Source organism: Nicotiana tomentosiformis, chromosome 12 (assembly GCF_000390325.3).
Source record: "Nicotiana tomentosiformis chromosome 12, ASM39032v3, whole genome shotgun sequence".
Taxonomy (NCBI): Eukaryota; Viridiplantae; Streptophyta; class Magnoliopsida; order Solanales; family Solanaceae; genus Nicotiana; species Nicotiana tomentosiformis.
In genome coordinates this window covers 52,502,596-52,524,346 of record NC_090823.1, presented here as the reverse complement: position 1 = coordinate 52,524,346, position 21,751 = coordinate 52,502,596, and the positions used below count along the sequence as shown (strand labels likewise).

The following is a 21,751-nucleotide window of genomic DNA, read 5'->3' as shown; positions in this document are numbered from 1 at the left end:
AATTGAAGAAAATAATGTTTCGTCGAAAGTCGACAAGTTGGGAATATTATAACATATACCTTTGGGGTGAGACTAGGGTGCTTAACATGATAAGGAGATTATGTTATGATTTATATTAGTCATATGACATCCGTGTGTTATGTTTTGAAGTCAAGAGAGTTGTGGAACAAAAGTCGATGAAAGTCATCACAAGTTACATTCATAAGTTTTACTGAAACTTTGGGTCAAATGTAACTGCGATTTTCTCCTAATATACTTAGAGTTATGGGGTGTTCCACCTATCAAATTAAAGATCTATGAGTCTATTTTCCAACGCATTAAACCGTTTGTCAATACGACATTGGAGTAGAATGATATGGGCATTTGTGCGATACTGCACAAGCTGCTAGGTGACAAGTAGGTGTGTCACCTACTTGCTTAAATGAGAGCCCAAAAAAATGGGCCATTTCGGGTCGTCCAAAGAGGCCTTTTAAGGGCCTATTTTCTTCATATATTAGACTTAAAATAGAGCATAATAACCAGACATAAGCTCTGCAAAGAATCCTCCCAAAAATTTTCCACAAACCCTAATTGATTTTCTCTCCCTTTCAAGTTCCAATTGGAGGTAAAACCTAGAGTTTGAAGAACCAAGCTAAGGGCTGAGTTATCCAACAAATAAGGTGAGTTTACTTCTTTCTTTCATCCAATTTTTCTTCTGTAAATTCATGGTAAGTCGTTCTATACTTGTAAGAACTTACGAAGAGATTGGGGTGTGTTGGGCTATTTTGTAGTATTTGATGGTGTATATAGGGCTGGAAAATGATGTATATATGTTGTTATTGTTCTGTTCTTGTATTGTTGGTGTTATCTTGAATTTGGAGGAAGTAAGGATTATAGGGGAGATGCTGCCCGTTTTAATACAAAATAGGTTTGTCGTTCGTTGTGCGATAGTTGTACCTTTCGTAACTTAACGATAGTATTATTATCATTCTTGTAGATTAAGGTGCGAAGAGGTGAGTTCAACTTGGTGATTGGAAAGATTGTGATAAGGTATGTTAAGGCTAAGCCTTCCTTCATTTTGGCATGAACTCGTAGCTACATGTGTTAGTAATGAGACAAAAAGAGAAGTTCATATTCATGAATTTATTCACACTATTCTAGTCTCATAAGTTACAATATTATTCCTTATCGAGACTCTATATTCAATTTTAGTATTGTCTTATTCCAGTCAAGAGAGCAGCAAGCCTATATATACAGTATTACAGTATTTTCATTACCATCGAGCTATAATCGATGGGCAGGCCCCTATTGGGAAACCTCTGATCAGATGGAAAGTTATATACCGAGCCTACTGTGGCCGAGCGCCTATGAGCGAGCCCAGCATGGTCGAGATACATAGCCTAGTATGGCCGAGCGCCTATGAGCGAGCCTACTATGGCAGAGCAGTTATATATACCGAGCCTTATAAGGTCGTACAATTATTTTACTTACTATATTGAAGGAGTTGAGTCAGTATCAGCAGGTAAGTATATCTCCAGATCATCTTTGACTCCCAGTTAATTTCAGTTATCATATTATCAGTTCAGTTTCAGATTTCAGTTATTTTATTGCCTTACATACTCGGTACATTATTTCGTACTGACGTCCCTTTTTTGGGGGCGCTGCATTTCATGCGTGCAGGTTCAGACAGACAGACGGGTAGACCTCCTCAGTAGGTGTTTCCCGAGTTCCGCCTGATCGGTAAGCTCCACGTCTTTCGGAGTTGCCAGGACTAGAGTTTTGTGTACATCTTATGTATATCTGTATATATGTTATGGGTAGGTCGGGGCCCTGTTCCGATCACAGTACATCTATCAGTAGAGGCTTGTAGGCATATCCTGTTGGTTAGTGCAGTATGTTGGGTTTGTATAAATTGGTGGTTTGTCAGCTGTAGTAGCTATGACGGCCTTGTCGGCCTAGCTTTATATTGATATTTAGTTAGTGCTAGTTTCCATTCAGTTTTATATTTTGCTTCGCAAATTGTCTTGCAAGGTGGCCCCATGGCCAAAGTATGATATTATGTGTTCAGAGTCCCTTAGTCGCAATTTGGTACGCCAGGTTAGGTGAGGCACGGGGTGCTTGTCTCGCTCCTAGGTTCGGGGCGTGACAACTGGTTCCTCCCCATAAGACAAGATCTCATCCAACAGCACCGAACTAAATCTAACACATGTGACTAATCCTTATGATACTTCTGAAGCATGGACACATGAACCACCGGATGAACTCCCGAAAAGTTGGGTAGAAATGCAAGCCTGTAAGCCACCTCACCCACTCTATATTAAACCTCAAATGGTCCAATGTACCGAGGACTCAATATTCCCTTGTTCCCGAAACTCATTATCACGCCCCAAAATCGAGGAGCACGACCGGCGCTCAACCGAGTGAACCCGACTGAGCAAGCCTGTTAGATTTTATTTTACCCAAATTCATCCGTGAATAAAGAGGAGATGTACTCCGTTAATCAAATACTGAAGATATTTCATTAACCACTTCCATTTCATTCCCATTAACAACATCATTCAATATTTCCAAAATAGTACAAGTTTATAGATTTAATGAAAAATATGTTGCCAAATACCAACCGTTCTAATCCAATTCCCAACCTCAAATACCACCCACAACCTGTCTACGAAGCCTCTAAGTACAACTGAAGAGTAATATGGAAATGCCGGTAACAAGGCCCCGGCTATACCTCAACCACAAAGTACATGAGAAACAAAAGATAAATGACCGCGAAATAAAGTGGGGCTCACCAAATCAGCTGAAAAGAGTGTACTGCTATCACTAATCAATGCCACATGCTGTAGAACCACCTGCATCCATTAAAGATGCAGCGCCCCCGGCAAAATAGACGTTAGTACTGTCGAATAGCACTAGTATGTATAGCTAGAAATCCTCTTTCAAAATAGAATGCCCATATGATCTATACGTGGAGCACATAATATAATGTAATTGAAACAACCTGTACAGACAAGGACAACAAAAGGGGCACCTAAATGTGTCTCATTAGACTGTCCTTAGTGTTCACATATCATATTATACACTTATGCATTTCATAGACCGTTCATAGTGTTTATTCATACCGTACACCTATACCTCTTATACACAATGCACATATGCGTTTCATAGACTATCCACAAGATTTCATAAGACAATGTACCTATGCGTTTCATAGACCGTCCACAGGATTTCATATCACAATGTACCTATGCGTTCATAGACCGTCCACAGGATTTCATAACACAATGTACCTATGCATTTCATAGACCGTCCATAGGATTTCATATCACAATGTACCTATGCGTTCATAGACCGTCCACAGGATTTCATAACACAATGTACCTATGCATTTCATAGACCGTCCATAGGGTTTCATAACACATTGGCAACAAAAGTACAAATACGTACATCTCATAACCTTTCACACCACATACCACCTAATCCGTACTTTCAACCACTTATAACATTATTATTTCATTGGCTCTCTTTGCCATACATATGATTCTTTATTCATGGTGCAATGACCGTATTTCATATTCCACACTTTCATTTCTTTCCTTTCATAGATCATCATCATAATTATCAACAAGTAGAATATTCCGGAAATCACAACTTTAAGTTCGTTAGTAATGAAGGCTTTAAACACAATCGATTTCTTTCCAATAAATGGAATAAAATTATTGGCAATCGAAGCACAAATTAAAATCATACCCAATTTCTACTCACGAATATGTAAGAACGCAAAATACATTGAAAATTACTTACAAAGTATAGCATTAGCTAAAACAGCCACATATGGGCATCACTTGAGTTCATAACTTTTAGCCGATTATACTGTCGAAGTCAATATTGGAATAGTTGAGTCAAAGCTCATTTCATAATCTTTCTCACATTATTTCATTTCATTGGCACCATTTGGCACAAGTATAACTTTCAATATTAGCACGTTGGTCACACTTTATATCCCCAATTCACCGATTTCACTTCCAACCATCTTTATACCTATCAACAATAAGACATTCCCAATCAAGACTTTAGGTACACATATGAGCAATTAAGAGTCTTAAGAATATTGAGATTTTCTCACACAATTTGGCATACTAGCTTTCAATTGAAATACGTTTCAAAGCCATAACATTTTAATACGTAACCCATACTTTGAAACTCACGGGAACATTATGGAATTCAATTCCAAGAGAGAAAGTTTAGCCAACATACCTCAATTGAGATTTTCTTAAATTACTACAACGTTCCGGAAATTCTAGCAATCCCAATCTATTTTGAGACATAACAAAATTTAACAACAATTAGGAAGATATTCATGGTCTTAGCTCTTTTGAGCATTTTATCAAACATTAGGTGTGCAAGTTTAACCACAAGGTTCTTCTACAAGATTTCCTTTACTACACAACCCAATCCTTACTTATTTAAGCTCAACAATCTTCCCACAAATCTTTTTGGTACATGCATGTATAGATAATACTCTTATACCCAAGAATCATACTCCTAATCAACCATCTTCTACCCAAATTCGAAATTGAAAACTAGGGTATGGAACCTTACCTCTTAGATGAAGAACTTGTGGGTTTTCCTTGTTAATCTTCCAAGATTTGAGCAAGACTTGATGAATAATTAGCCTAGGGTTTTCTCTCTCTCTCTAAAACACTCTCCCTTATCTCTAAAATATCAGAATATTTGCTCAAAAATGACCCTTTGCGTGTATTTAACGAAGTAGGGTCGGGTTTTAAAATCCAAAAAAATGGAGCTCCGGAATGGTTCTGTGGACGCATATGCGACCGCATATCGGTCGCATAACTGCTGACAAAAATGATCAAAAATCTGTCTATGTATGCGGTCACTATGCGGTCCGCATAACTGTTATGCGGTCGCATAATGCACCGCATAACAGTTATGCAGTCGCATAGTCGGCCGCATAGCTGCTTCCAGAATGGCCCTCTCCTGCTCACTTTTGCGGCCATTATGCGGCCCGCAGAGTGATTATGCGGTCGCATAATGGACCGCATAGACGCACTTTTCAGCCAAAAATTTTCCTTTACTTTCCCGTGCATTGTTCAACCCAGAAAGTCCGAGCCGTGGCTCGTAAGCTACAATCCTCAAACACGTAAGCCTAGTCCGGCACCATGAAATATTATTTTCTTTGCAAAATTTACCGGGCTTTACACTTAAGTACTTCGAAATTTTTTCGGGGTGTTACACTCATCACGCTCTTCATAGGCAAAACTCTGAGAAGAACCCTCTCACCCTCCATGAAAGTTACATCGAGAACCTTCCTATCAACATAACTTTTCTATCTAGACTGCGCTGTACAAAGCCGCTCTTGAATCAACTTCACCTTCTCCAAAGCATCCCGAACTAGATCAGTGCCCAACAACCTAGCCTCCCTAGGCTCAAATCAACCAACTGGAGAACGACATCGCCTCCCATATAAGGCCTCATACGGAGCCATCTGGGTACTCAACTAGTAGCTGTTGTTGTAGGCAAACTCTTTTAACGGTAGAATCTGATCCCACTAGCCTCCGAAATCAATGATGCATTCTCTCAACATATCCTCCAAGATCTGAATGGTCAACTCGGACTGCTCGTCGGTCTGAGGATGAAATGATGTACTCAACTAAACCTACGTGCGTAGCTCGCATTGCACTACTCTCCAAAAATGTGAGGTAAATTGAGTGCCTCGATCCGAGATGATAGACATAGGCACATTGTCACAACCCCAAATTTCCACCTTAGGATGTCGTGATGACACCTAGTCTCTAAGACTATGTAATCCCAACATACAATGAGAATTTAGCAGAATTAATAGCTAAGATGATAAATTAAACTGATAACTATCATAATGAAACTAAAATGGTACAACAGTCACAATATCCCCAAAACCGGTGGAACTGAGTCATAAGCTATACAGAAAAATGCACTAGTAATCTCTAAATACAACTCTATTTGATATAAAGATAAACAGTAGTAAGGCAATAAAATAAGGTAACCCCGAGGCCTGCGAACGCCAAGCAAGTATACCTTGACGTCTCTGAAGTAACTGGGTCAACTCACTGGCATCCGGCACGAGCAGAATTACCTGGATCTGCAAAAAATGTGCACAAGCATAACATGAGTGCACCACAACGGTACCCAGTAAGTATCAAGGCTAACCTCAGTAGAGTAGTGACGACGCCAGGTAAAGACACTTACTAGACATAGAAAACCCGAACATAATACTAATATAATCTAATAACGAAAATTAAAGAAAATAAATGACAACAAACAGAATGATGATATAAGGCTAACAACAGAAATTAAGGCAATAATAGACAACAAAGAATGAACATACGATAGGAACAACAAGTGATCAAATACAAACAAAGTACAAGTAAAATGAATGATGGGAAGACAATAATCGTTCAAATCAACAAGTCTTTTCAACATAGAATGTACAACAAAAATCACAACCGAGGTACCAAACCTCATGTTCCCATTTCATAAATCACAATCACAATTTTTCTTATATCACCGCGTGAGCCTTGAATTTATTTTAAAAATATTTTTCCTGAAAATGTACACGTGTTTTAGTCCCCTTATTTCACCGCGTGACTTCAAGTAACTCCTTTACTAGCAACACGCGTATAAGTCCCACCTTATTTCACCGCATGCATTTCAATACCCACCCTTATACCACCGCATGCATATCAATATCATAACACGATAATCAAATCGCACCCCTCACGTGCCCATATTCCACAACATTGCCAAATCAACAACACCAATGTTACCACAACACATATCCCACGACTCAACCACAATATGTATAATAACTTTAATAACAACAAAGTGAACGAGAAATAACTCAACAAGGAGAGGTATTCCAATAACGAATAATTTCAACCACGACGTATTGATAGCTGTCAACAACTTCAACTTCAATAACTCAACAATGAAGATATTTCCATGAAATGTCAACTTCGAATTCTAATGCATAACATAAGCTTAACAATGAAAGATATAGCATGAAATAGCAACTGCAACTAAATGTATGAGAATAACTCGATAATGGGAAGAATAGCATGTGACAACAACTACTAATAATGCATATAAGAGTAACCTCGACAATGGAAACTAGAACATGTAATGACAACTTTAATTAAAGCATGTAAGGATAAATTAGACAACGTGAGATAGAGCATACAATAATAACTTCAATTAAATACTTATTAGTAACCTAAGAATCTAAACTAGTCATATACCACATATAAGCCTGTGTACACACTCATCACCTCATGTACGCATCTTCCACATAAATCAAGTAGCACAATCAAACCAAATCCTAAGGGGTAGTTTCCTCCACACAAAGTTAGGCAAGATACTTACCTTAACTAGGCCAAATCAACACTTAAAAAAAGCTTTTCCCTTAAAGTTCGCCTCTGCACGACTCAAATCTAACAAAAAATGACTTAATATCATCAAACAATGTAAAAGAAACCCATTACAATTAATAAAGCTATGATCTTTATACAATTCTGCAAAAGTTAATAAAAGTCAATCCCGGGCTCGCCTAGTCAAAACCAAAGTCCAAGGGTAGATCTCGACTACCCATAACCCCCATGAGTCCATATATGTGTTTTGTTTTCAAATCTGAGTCCAATTCGACTCTCAAATCCCAAACTTTTCATCTTTCAAATCAAAGAAAACAAATCCCCAAAATTCCTCTTAGATTCTCATGAATTTGATGTTAAATATCATGTATAATCATGTAATATAATTGAAAATAGATCAAAATCACTTACCCAATGATTGTATGTGAAAATCCTCTCTCCAAATCGCCTCCTACCGAGACTAGGTTTCAAAGACATGAAAATGAGACTAAACTCCCGTCTTCCAGCCCTTTTGTTCAGCTGCAGATGTTGTAAATGCGACCTTGGTGTTGTGTCGCAATTGCAGAATAGGGATTGTAAAAGCGAACCATGACAGCCCACACAGATGTCACAATTGCAACAAAGGCATCACAATTGCGATGGCAGCCTTCTTTGCAAAAGTGACACAATGGTTGCAAATATGGCCCAATCCAATCCTATACTGTCTTCGCAAATGCGTTAAGGGAGTCACATTTGTGACATATGCATCTCCCCTGTCCTCTTCGCAATTGTGATGCTGGTGCTCACAATTGCGACAACTGCAGCACCAGCACACCAGCAACCTAAAACCATCTCAATCCAATCCGAAACACGTCTGAAACTTACTCGAGCCCTCGGAGCTCTAAACCAAACATCTACACAAGTCTAAAAACATCATAAAAACTCACTCGTGTGATCAAAATACCAAAATAACATCCAGAACCACGAACGGGACATCAAAATACATGAAATTTAAAAGGGAACTCAAGAATCGCTAGAATTGCAATGAAGCGTCCAAATCCTATCAAATCAACTCTGAATTAGACCAAATTTTGCAGACAAGTTCCAAATAGCAAAATGGACCTATTCCAAGACCCAAAACCAAAATCCGAACCTCATAGCGATAAAGTCAACCTATGGTCAAACCTAAAAAAATTTCTAAACCTCAAATTGCCAACTTTCAGCAAAACAAGTGAAATCAACCTAGGGACCTCCAAATTCAATTCCGTGCATACGACCAAGTCTAAAATCACGGTACAAAAATATCGGATCCATCAAAAATCTATTCCGGGATCGTCTTTATAAAAGTCAAACCTAGGTTAACATTTTAAATTTAAGCTTCTAAACCAAGAACCAAAGGATCCAAATCAACCCAAAACCTTCCCAAAACAAAACCAACCCTCCCAGCAAGTTATACAATCATAAATACACATGCGGGAAGCTTCGAAAAAGGGAAACGAGGTTCAAATACGCAAAACCACTAGTCGGGTCATTACATTCTCCCCCTCTTAAAACAATTGTTCGTCCTTGAATGTACATAGAGAAATGCCTGAAGTGCCAAAAAGGAGAGGATAATTGCACCACATGTCATACTTGGTCTCTCAAGTCGCCTCCTCGAGTGGTTAACCCCTTCACTGAGCCTTCACTGAAGTGATGTTCTTTGACCTCAACTTCCAGACATGTTTGTCCAGGATAGCCACCGGCTCCTAAACATAAGTCAAATCCTTGTCCAATTGGATTGAGCTTAAATCTAACACATGTGATGGATCACCAAAATACTTCGGAGCATGGAAACATGGAACACCGGGTGAACTGCCGATAAGCTGGGTGGTAATGCAAGTCTGTAGTCCACCTCACCAACTCTCTCAAGGATCTCAAAAGTACGAATATACCTAGGGCTCAACTTACCCTTCTCCTTGAATCTCGTCACACCCTTATTGGTGAAACTCTGAGCAACACCATCTCTCCCACCATAAATGCTACATCACGAGCCCTCCGATCAGTGTAACTCTTCTACCTAGACTGTGCTGTACGAAGCCGATCCTAAATTAACTTGACTTTCTCCAAGTCATACCGAACCAAATCAGTGCCCAACAACCCAACCTCCCTTGACTCAAACCAACCAATTGGAGAACGACACTGCTTCCCATATAAGGCTTCATGAAGAGCAATCTGAATACTTGGTTGGTAGTTGTTGCTATAGGCAAACTCTGCCAACGGTAAGAATTGATCCCATGAACCACTGAAATCCATAACACAGGAACGTAACATATCCTCCAAGATCTGAATAGTGCGCTCGGACTGCCCATCTGTCTTGGGTGAAATGTCATGCTCAACTCAAAAATGCGATGTGAACTACGTGCCTCGATTGGAGATAATAGACACCAACGCATCATGAAGACAAATAATCTCACAGATATTTATCTGAGCCAGATGCTCTGAAGAGTAGGTGGTCACAATCTTAATGAAGTGTGCAGACTTGGTCAGTCTATCCACAATAACCCATACTGTGTTAAATTTCTTCAAGGTCTGTGGGAGTCTAACAACGAAATCAATGGTGACACGCTCCCACTTCCACTTTGGAATATCAAGTCTATGAAGCAAACTACCCTGCCTATAATGCTCGTACTTCACCTGCTAACAGTTCACATAGCGAGCCACATACTCTACTATATCTTTCTTCATTCTTCTCCACCAATAGTGCTGCCTCAAATCCTGATACATCTTAGCGACACCCAGATGAATGGAATGCTACAAATTATGGGCCTCCTCAAGAATCAACTCATGCAACACATCAAAATTGGGCATACAAATCCGCCATGCATCCTCAACACCCCCATCATCTCCAATAGAAACATCCTTGGCATCACCGTGATGCATTGTGTCCTTAAGGACAAGCAATTAGGGGTCATCATAATTAGGTGCCTTTATGCGCTTATACAAAGAAGACCGATAAATCACGCAAGCAAGGACCCGGCTAGGATCCAAAACATTCAACCTCACAAACTGATTATCCAAAGCCTTAACATCCAATGCTAACAGTCTCTCTCCAACTAGAATATATGCAAGGATACCCATGCTCTCATCCTTCCTACTCCAGGCATCGGCCACCACATTGGCCTTATCGTGATGATATAGAATGGTGATATCATAGTCTTTTAACAGCTCTAACCACCCCCGCTGCCTCAAGTTCAGATCCTTTTGCTTAAATAAGTGTTGTAGACTCCGATTTTCTGTGAATACTTCATAAGACACGCCGTAGAGATAATGCCTCCAAATATTCAATGCGTGAACAATGGAAGCCAACTCTAAATCATGAACATGGTAGTTCTTCTCATGGGGCTTCAGCTTACGTGAAGCATAAGCGATCACTCAACCCTCCTAAACCAATAAACATCCAATGCCAATCTTTGAAGCATCACAATAAACTGTTTATGAACCCGATGCTTAAGGCAAAATTAGAACTGGAGCTGTGGTCAAGGCAGTCTTGATCTTCTAAAAGTTCTCCTCACACTCTTTGGACCACTTAAATGGGGCACCCTTCTGAGTTAACCTAGTCAAAGGAGATGCGATGGATGAAAATCCCTCTACAAAATAGTGATAATACCCAAGCCTAGAAAACTCCGGATCTCAGTAGGTAAAGACGGTATGGGCCAACTCTGAACTGCCTCCACCTTCTTCAGATCCACCTTAGTCCCCTTACTAGACACCACATGACCCAAAAATGCCATTGAATCAAGCCAAAACTCACACGTGGAGAATTTTCCATATATTTACTTCTCCCTCAAGGTCAGGAGCACGATCCTCAAGTGCTGCTCATGATCCTCCTGACTGCGAGAATATACCAATATGTCATCAATGAACACGATGATGAAAGAATCAATATATGGCTGGAACACACTGTTCATCAAGTGCATTAATGATACAGGGGCATTGGTCAGCCCAAATGACATCACCAGAAACTCAAAGTGACCAAAGCAAGTCCTAAATACAATCTTTGGATTGTTTGAATCTTGGATCTTCAGCTGATGGTACCGTGACCTCAAATCAATCTTCGAGAACACTTTAGCACACTGAAGCTGATAAAATAAGTCATCAATGCATGGTAATGGGTACTTGTTCTTGGTTGTAACTTTGTTCAGCTGCCTATAATCAATACACATCCTCATAGTGTCGTCTTTCTTTTTCACAAATGAATTGGAATACCCCAAGGTGAGATACTCGGTCAGATGAAACCCTATATGAAGCAACTCCTAAAGTTGTTCCTTTAATTCCTTCAACTCCACCGGTGCCATATGATATGGTGGAATAGAAATGGGCTGAATGCCCGACACCAGGTCAATACTAAAATCGATATCCCTATCGGGCGGCATGCCCAGTAGGTCTGCTGGAAATACGTATGGGAGATTTCTCATTACCAGAATAAAAATACAAAGACAACAAACTGCGAAACAAAAATGAAGGGCTGAGTTCAAAAGCAATGAGAAAATTATTACAGATTTTTAGGATGGACGTATCATAAAAAGGGATGCTATATTTCCAGGATTGGGATTCATAAATATGTTAATAGATTCTTGATCTATATCTTCCATTTTTAGGTGTGTGTTATGTGTATGTAACCAGGACCTCTCATCAGAAACTGGATCCTAGAGCTAGGACTCAATAGTATGAGTATCAGCATTGATATCTCTCATAAAGGCTAGATATGCATCACACCCCTTCTCAACCATTCGATATGCCTTTAGAAAGGACACCACTCTGCTAAGAATATAATCCAATGTAATCCTCCACTCCAACAGTGACAACCCTGGCATAGCCAATGTCATAGTTGTGGCATGACAATACAAAATAGCGTGATAGGGTGACAACAAATCCATGCCCAAGATCACGTCAAAGTCTACCATACTGACTAGTAGAAGCAACTGCTCAAACTCTATGTGCCATGCATCTCAGAGGGTATGTGGGATGAAATTCCTCAAAAACATATCTAAACACTGAGTCCAAGGGAGTGGTGCGGCATCAGCTGGCCTACCCTCCTCGTAAGCTGCCACCACCTATAGGCTACTCCTAACAACTCAAATGTAGTAAAGGCGACCCCGTTCACCTTTACAATGCCCATGGTGTGGAGAATACAGTGGCACTTGTCTAGAAAACCATGAGCGTCCTCAATAACTATGCCACTTTAAGTAGGTGTGTCATACTTCTTGAACCTCTCAAGTCTCCTATGCTCCTCCTCAGATGCCTCTGGCCTGACCTCGAGCTGAACCAGAATGACGGGCTGGGATGGTATAACTCCCTAAACCTGATCAACTTGGACCCGCTGCTCTGGGTTACAAGCCGCGAGAGTCTGAGCTCCTCCCCCAGCCTGAGATGTAGTTGGTGCAACGGGGATCAATCCCGCCAGAGCTAGAGTGCCAAATATACTCAGGAAGTGTTCTAGGGTCTCCTGAAGTACAAGGATAACAATAGGCACCTCGGGTGCTTGTCCCTCAATTGGAGTTGTTGGTGGCTCCTCAATCGCTGCTCGGACAGGAGTTCTGGCTGCAGCACGTGCCCCTCTTCAGCCTCTACCCATGCCCCGGCCTCTCGCGGCTCTAGCAAGGGCGCGAGTGTCTGATCGTCTGATCCAGCAATGCATGTGCTCACCATCTGTGAGAGAATAGAAAGACAAAAGGCTCAGATGTCGAAATCAACAAATTCGCATGATAAGGAATCAAAGAAGTGGAATTTTTCTAATAGTTCCGTAGCCTCTCAAAGATAAGTACAGACGTCTCTGTAATGATCCGTAAGACTCTACTAAACTTGCTTATGACTCGTAGCACCTATGAATCTAGAGCTCTGATGCCAACTTTTCACGACCCCAAATTCCCACATTAGGATGTCGTGATGGCACCTAGTATCTAAGGCTAGGTAAGCCTAACATATATTGAGAATTTAGCACAATTAACTAGTAAGATGATAAACTAAACTGATAACTATCATAATGAAACCAAAATGGTACAACAGTCACAATATCCCAAAAATCAGTGGAACTGAGTCATAAGCTCTATAGAAAAATGCACTAGTAATCTCTAAATACAACTCTGTTTGATATGAAGATAAACAGTAGTAAGGCAATAAAAGAAGGTGACTCCGTGGCCTGCGAGCATCAAGCAGGTATAGCTTGAAGTCTTCGAAATAACTGGGTCAACTCAATGGCATCCCGCACGAGCAGAAGTATCTAGATCTGCACAAAATGTGCAGAAGCGTAGCATGAGTATACCATAACAGTACACAGTAAGTATAAAGCCTAACCTCGGTAGAGTAGTGACGAGGCATGTAAAGACACCTACTAGACATAGAAAACCTGAACAGAATATTAATATAATCTAATAACGGAAAGTAAAAAAAACAAATGATAACAAACAGAATGATGATATAAGGCTAACAACGAAAATTAAGACATAACGGACAACAAATAATGAACATACGATAAGAACAACGAGTGATCAAATATAGTCAACGTACAAGTAAAAGGAATGATGGGAAGACAATAATCGTTCAAATCAACAAGCCTTGTCAACATAGAATGTACGACAAGAATCACAACCGAGGCACCACAACTCATATTCCCATTTTACAAATCACAATCACAGTCTTCCTTATATCACAGGGTAGGCCTTGCATCTATTTTAAAAACATTTTTTTCCGAAATAGCTACATGATTTTTAGCCCCCTTATCTCACCGCGTGGCTTCAAGAAATTTTCTTACTAGCAACACGCGTATAAATCCCTTCTTATCTCACTGCATGCGTTTCAATACCCACCCTTATACCACAGCATGCCTATCAATATCACAACAGGATAATCAAATCGCACCTCACATAACCATATTCCACAACATTGCCAAATCAACAATACTAATGTTACCACAACACATAGCACACGGCTCAACCACAATATGTAGAAGAATTTCAATAACAATAAAGTGAACGAGAAATAACTCAACAAGGAGAGGTATTCCAATAACCAAAAATTTTAACCACAACGTATTGATAGCTCTCAACAACAATAACTTCAATAACTCAACAATGAAGATTATCTCATGAAATGGCATCTTCGAATTCTAATGCATAACATAAGCTTAACAATGAAAGAGATAGCATGAAATAGCAACTACAACTAAATGTATGAGAATAACTCGACAATGGGAAGAATAGCATGTGACAAAAACTACTAATAAATGCATATAAGAGTAACCTCGACAATAGAAACTAGATAATGTAATGACAACTTAAATTAAATCATGTAAGGATAAACTTGACAACGTGAGATAGAGCATATAATAATAACTTCAATTAAATTCTTATGAGTAATCTAAGAGTCTAAACCGGTCTTATACCACATATAAACCCGTATATACACTCGTCACCTCATGTACACGTCTTCCACATAAATCAGGTAGCACAATCAAACCAAATCCTAAAGGATAGTTTCCCCCCACACAAAGTTAGGCAATATACATACTTTAACTATGCCAAATCAACACTCAAAAATAGCTTTTCCCTTAAAGTTTTCCTCCGCACGACTCAAATCTAACCAAAACTGACTTAATATCATTAAACAATGTAAGAGAAACCAATTACGATTAATAAAGCTATTATCTATACATAATTCCCCAAAAGTCAACTCTAGGCTCGCCCACTCAAAACCCGAATCCAAGGGTAGATATCGACTAACCATAACCCCATGAGTCCATATTGTGTTTTGTTTTCAAATTCGTGTCCAATTCGACTCTCAAATCCCAAATTTTCATTTTTCAAAACTTAGACAAAAATACCCAAAATTTCTCTTAGATTCTCATGAATTTGATGTTAAATTTCATGTATAATCATGTAATATAATTGAAAATAGATCAAAATCACTTACTCAATGATTTTATATGAAAATTCCTTCTCTAAATCGCCTCCTACCGAGTCTAGGGTTCAAAGATATGAAAATGAGACTAAAATCCCGTCTTCCATCCTTTTATTCAGCTCCGAATGTCGCAAATGCGATGTTGGGTTCGTATATGCAAACCCTCGCAATTGCGGAATAGGGATCGTAAAAGCGAACCCTGACAGCCCACACAGATGTCGAAATCACGTCAAAGGCTTCACAATTGCGGTGGCAGCCTTCTTCGCAAAAGCGACACAATGGTCGCAAATGCGACCCAACCCAATCCTATACGGTCTTCGCAAATGCTTAGAGGGAGTCGAATTTGCGATATCTGGATCTCCCTTGACCTCTTTGCAATTGCGATGTTTGTGCTAGAAAATGCAACAATTGCAGCACCAACACACCAGCAACCTATAATCAGCTCAATCCAATCCGAAACACGTCTGAAACTTACCCGAGCCCTTGGGGCTCTAAACCAAACATCCACACAAATCTAAAAAAATCATACAGACTCGCTCATGCCATCAAAATAAGCATTCATATCCCTCTTCATTCCAAGTAAACTCTGTTCCATCATATTCAAACTTCCTAAGCATAAAAGCCACCATCCCAAACGAAACACATAGACTTAGTCTTCTGTCCACCACGACCCAATCATACAAAGCTTTTTCAAGGCAAGTGGATACCCTACCACAAAATCCATACGATACGCTCCCACTCCCACTTTGATTTAGTCTCCTACCGAAGCGAACTACTCGATCTCTGTTGCTCATACTGGACTTGATAATATTCAACCATCGCAATACATATCAAATAATGCCCATCTTCCGCCACCAGTAATGCCACCCCACATCATGATCCATCTCCGTAGCACCCGAAAAAATAGAATTCCATCAAATCTAAGCCTCCCCAAGGATCATCTCTCTCGACCTATCAAAACTGGAACACTGACTCGACTTTGAAATCGCAACACTCTATCATCTCCGATAATCGCTTTTTAGATACCATTTCACAACACCGTGCCCCAAAGGCAAACAAATGAAGACCATCATACTGACGAGCCTTAATGCATTCAAACAAGGATGACGACACCACCTCCCAAGCAAGAATTCCACCAAGTTCGAAAATATCCAATCTCGCTACTCTGTCAACCAAAGCTTGATCACCCATAGTCCAATTGCCTCTCCTCCGCTGGAATTAAATGATGAATCTATAAACCATGAACCGAATAATCCTCCTATCGAGTCATTCACTTCACCGACACATAAATAAGCACCCTACTATTTACACCATCACTGTTCGATAACAACGCATGGACATCACAATACACTCTGCGTAGCCTTAAAACCATAGGCAACACTCACACTGGGCTGAAATGACAGAACACCTTTCCACAAGGCGACGATAATAGTCTACTCGTATACGTAGGGAAACACATCCTGCACTACATCTGCAGCTCCACTACAACTCCTCGATGCCCAATTAGTAGCGAGCGCTAAACATCGTATATGAATGAGTAGGAAGGAAATGAAGACATAAGCTTCAATGGAATCAAATCGCATGACGAGGAATCAACAAGGGAAGTTCTCCTAACAGCCTTGTAGCGAACTACTTGATCTCTGTTGCTCATACTGGACTTGATAAAATTCAACCATCACAATACATATCAAATAATGCCCCATCTTCCGCCACTAGTAATGCCACCCGACATCATGATCCATCTCCGTAGCACCCTAACAAATAGAATTCCATCAAATCTAAACCTCCCCAAGGATCATCTCTCTCGAACTATCAAAACTGGAACACCGACTCGACTTTGAAATCGCAACACACTATCATCTCCGATAACCGCTTTTTAGATATCATTTCACAACACTGTGCCCCAAAGGCATACAAATGAAGACTATCATACTGACGAGCCTTAATGCATTCAAACAAGGATGACGACACCACCTCCCAAACAAGAATTCCACCAAGTTCGAAAATATCCAATCTCGCTACTCTGTCAACCAAAGCTTGATCACCCATAGTCAAATTGCCTCTCCTCCGCTGGAATTAAATGATGAATCTATAAACCATGAATCGAATAATCCTCTTTTTGAGTCATTCACTTCACCGACACATAAATAAGCACCCTACCATTTACACCATCACTGTTCGATAACAATGCATGGACATCACAATACACTCTGCGTAGCCTCAAAACCATAGGCAATACTCACACTGGGCTGAAATGACAGAACACCTTTTCACAAGGCGACGATAATAGTCTACTCGTATACGTAGGAAAAAACATCCTGCACCATATCTGCAGCTCCACTACAACTCCTCGATGCCCAATTAGTAGCGAGCGCTAAACATCGTATATGAATGAGTAGGAAGGAAATGAAGACATAAGCTTCAATGGAATCAAATCGCATGATGTGGAATCCAGAAGGGAAGTTTTCCTAACAGCCTTGTAGCCTCTCAAAGATAAATACAAAAGTCTCCATACTGATCCGCAAGACTCTACTAGACTTGCTCATGACCCGTGAGACCTAAGTGAACCTAGCACTCTGATACTAAGTTGTCACAATCCAATTCCCACTATAGGCCGTGATGCGCCCAATGTCGCCGTTAGGCAAGCCAACAGTGAACTATCAACTTAGTTATTCATTTTATTGCTTTTGAAATCATGAGTTATATTAAATAAAAAAATTAGTACGGAGAAAATCATGGTGATACGAAACATTAATTAAACATGAAAAGGGAATGGTGACAATATTAAATAAAATTATAACATCTATTAGAAATTTCCAAAACTTGGTATCACAAGTGCTTGAGAATATTCTAAGAAGTACAATACTAATAAAATATATGTCTGGAATGTAAAAATAGATAGGACAACATAAATGAACATGATGGAAACTCGATGTGATACAGATTATAACATGGAATATAGCTCACCGTAAAGTTCCCTTAACAGCTGCACCCAAGCGCCCAAATAACCACAAAAAATACCTGCACAATCAGTGCAAAAGTGTAGCATGAGTATGTAAATTAACGCGTACCTAGTAAGGATCTAGCCTAACTCCGGAGAAGTACTGACGAAGGATCGACATTGACACTTACTAGTGGTCAAATAAATCAATACAATAAATTATAAATAGATATGAGACACAACGGTAATGATGAGGTAAGAACTGTAACTAACATAATCCTCCAATGTAGTGAAAATATGAATTTCTCAAATATTATATGCCATATCAAACAGATAAGAAATATCAAGGGCTATCTCATCAGAAAAGGAAAATCCTGTAAATGCGAAGTTTCAATACAAGGGAATTCTCATGTATATTCAGACTCCTAGCGATATTAGGCACGAGTTATGCTGAGGTGGTACGGCCCGATCCATATAGTCATGTACATACAATGATGAGGTCGTACGGCCCGATCCATGGATGCATCGCATATTGCTATTTCATAGCACTGCCGAGGCGTTCGGCCCGATTCCCAGGAAGAGAAGAAACTTACCGAATTACGGACCACACATTTGCAACACAAGGACAGAAACATAAAGTAAGCATGACTTTTACCAATAATCAAATACTCCGCCAAACAACTCCAAGTAATGAGGTTCGACCTAACATGATATCTAATCAAATTTCAATTATGAGTTTTAGGTAATCAAACTAACAAGTTGAGTTCAAGTAAAACAAATATTGCATGATAATGTCCTAAGTCTACCCCGACATGAACATGATTTTAGCCACGTACGGACTCTCATCACCCTGTGCGTACCTAACATCCACAACTAGTAGCAAATAATAACTATAGCACCTACGGGGTAATTTTTCCCTCACAAGGTTAGATAGGAGACTTACCTCACTCTGAAATCCGATAACCGGCTCCAACGCCTCTCTAACACCTCAAACCGATGCCAAACGCTCCGAAACTAATCAAACAACGTGCAAATCAATCAAAATATACTCCAATACTCATAATTTAACAATTTGTAACAATTCCCAACTCTGTTCGAAAAGTCAACAAAGTCAACCCCCAGACCCACATGCTCGAATTCTGAAAATATTTGAAGATAAGCATTACCCATAATACCACGAACTTAAATATATAATTATTCCTAATTCCATGTCCAATTTTATGGTCAAAATCCATATATTCGATGTATTTATCTTACAATAAGTGGTAATCACTTGCCACATGATAGATGATGAAAATGGCACTTCAAAATTGCCCCAAGATCGGCTCCCATGGAGGAATTGAGATAAAATGAACCAAAACCCAATTTTGCAAACATATATACTGCCTAGGCGACCCTTCATCACGAACGTGGCATGACCCTCGCGTTTGCGAAGTGCAACCAGCTCCAGCTCCAGCTCCAAAACTCTTCTGGTGAACGCGAGACATGGCTCGCTAACGCGATGCTCTATCAGGCGACCCTTCGCGAACGCGAAGGCCAAAGGCTCCAGGCCCAGCTTCCTCTTCACGAACACGAATCCCTTATCACGAACGCCATGCACCTCTACCCCACACCTTCACGAATGCGAGGCCTCCATCGCAAATGCGATGAACAAACAATCCTCCAGCTCAAATGCTTCTTCGCAAACACGTTCTTCCATCTGCATTCGCGAAGAACAAAACCAGATCCAGCAATAACAACTCATCCAAACTTGATCTGAAACCATCCCGAAACACACCCGATGCCCCCGAGACCCTGTCCAATCATACCAACCAGTAACAATATCTTATCCAAACTTATCCAAATGCTCAAAACGCCACAAATAACATCAAACCATGAATCAACTATCAAAATCCTTCTTTTAATTTTCAATCCTTTAAACTTCACCGAACACGTCCGAATCACACTTAAACATTCCAGATTGACGCTAAATTTTATGTACAAGTCACAAATTACAATACAAACCCATTCTAAGGCTCGAAATTCCAAACGGACATCGATAATACCAAAGTCCACTTCAAATCAAACTTAGAAAATTCTAAAACCTTCAAAATACCAATTTTCCAAAATAAGCATCAAAACACTCCTGGTCTACCTGAAACTCGATCAGAACATACGGCCAATTCCAAAATTATCATACGAACCTATTGGAACCTTTAAATCCCGATTCCAAGGTCACTTATTCAAAGTTTAAACCTTTGGTGAACTCTTTCAACTTAAAGCTTCTGAATTTATAATTATTCTTCCCAATCAACTCTGAACTTCTCGTAAACCAAAACCAAGCACTCGTGCAAGTCATAATACATAAAGTAAAGCTACTCAAGGCCTCAAACCGTCTAACGACATGTTGGAGCTCAAAACGAACGGTCGAATTGTTACACACATTGTGTTCCTTGTGGCAATTCGATTCTGCTACTGTTTGTTCATGTTTTATTGTTATACGTTATCTTTGACATTGTATACTCTTTTCTCTTTACTAGGCATACCTGTCGATGATTAACTGTACTACACTTGAACATTACAAATTTTGGAACTAGGTGTATACGGTTTGATGTTATTGGTTTCTTTGGGAAACAAACAATACTACGCTAAAGTATAGTGAAAATATCACTTTGGGTGTAGAATAGGATTAATATTTACTTGTAGAATATTTATTTGTTCACTAGATCATACATAGGATATTATATCTAGATAATAAATCAACTATATTGCTTAACATGTCTTAAAAACAATAATTTGAATAGCTTGCCTTAATATTTAGTCCTATGCGCTCTGATGATTACTTAATATGATTCACATGTTTTGCTATTAGTGTAAAGACCTGCTAAGTGTGGATTTTAACCACTTATTAGTACCTTCTTGCTTTAGTTTTAGTCCGAAAGTATTGATTTTTATTCCCAAAACTAATAAAATTGTGCAAATTGCAGGGATGTTGGAGAATTTAACCTCAACGAAGAAATCTAACTCAAAAAGGTGTGTTTCGGCTCATAAGGAAAGAAGGAGTGCAGCAGGCCAAAAGTGCGGTCCGCAGAAGTAATTCTGCGGCCGTAGAAGAAAGTGCAGACCGCAGAATTATCTCTGCGGCTGCAAATCTATTGCTGAAGCTCAGATGATGATTGGAAAAGTGCGGACCGCACACAATTTGTGCGGCCGCAAAATATGGTCGCACTGACAAGAATTCAAAAAGTTCAGAGAGTGTGCAAAATGGCCAAGTATGAAGCCTTGCCAAGAGTGCAGCCACAGCAGCTGAAGTGCAACCGCAGACCAAATTCTACGGCTGCAGAAATCATCCACCTGCAGAACCAAGCAAAGTGCGGATCTCACATGGAATTGTGCTGTGGCAGAACCTCCCGAAGGTCATTTTTGTCAGCGAATTTTGGGCCACTATAAATAGACTGGAAACACTTTTTAGGGCAAGTTTTATATTGTTTTGAGCTTTAGTCGTTATAGTTTA

General features: G+C 39.7%; 1 protein-coding gene across 1 annotated transcript; it reads right to left on the bottom strand.

Annotated features, from left to right (window-relative positions):
• Positions 1–8,010: 8,010 nt before the first annotated feature.
• Positions 8,011–11,590, bottom strand: LOC138902643 (uncharacterized). Its single transcript, XM_070190528.1, has 4 exons — positions 11,267–11,590; positions 9,811–10,055; positions 9,496–9,663; positions 8,011–8,200 (listed from the first exon to the last, which is right to left on the bottom strand). Exons 1-4 carry the CDS (start codon positions 11,588–11,590, stop codon positions 8,011–8,013), a joined length of 927 nt encoding a protein of 308 aa, XP_070046629.1.
• Between the last annotated feature and the right edge of the window lie 10,161 nt (positions 11,591–21,751).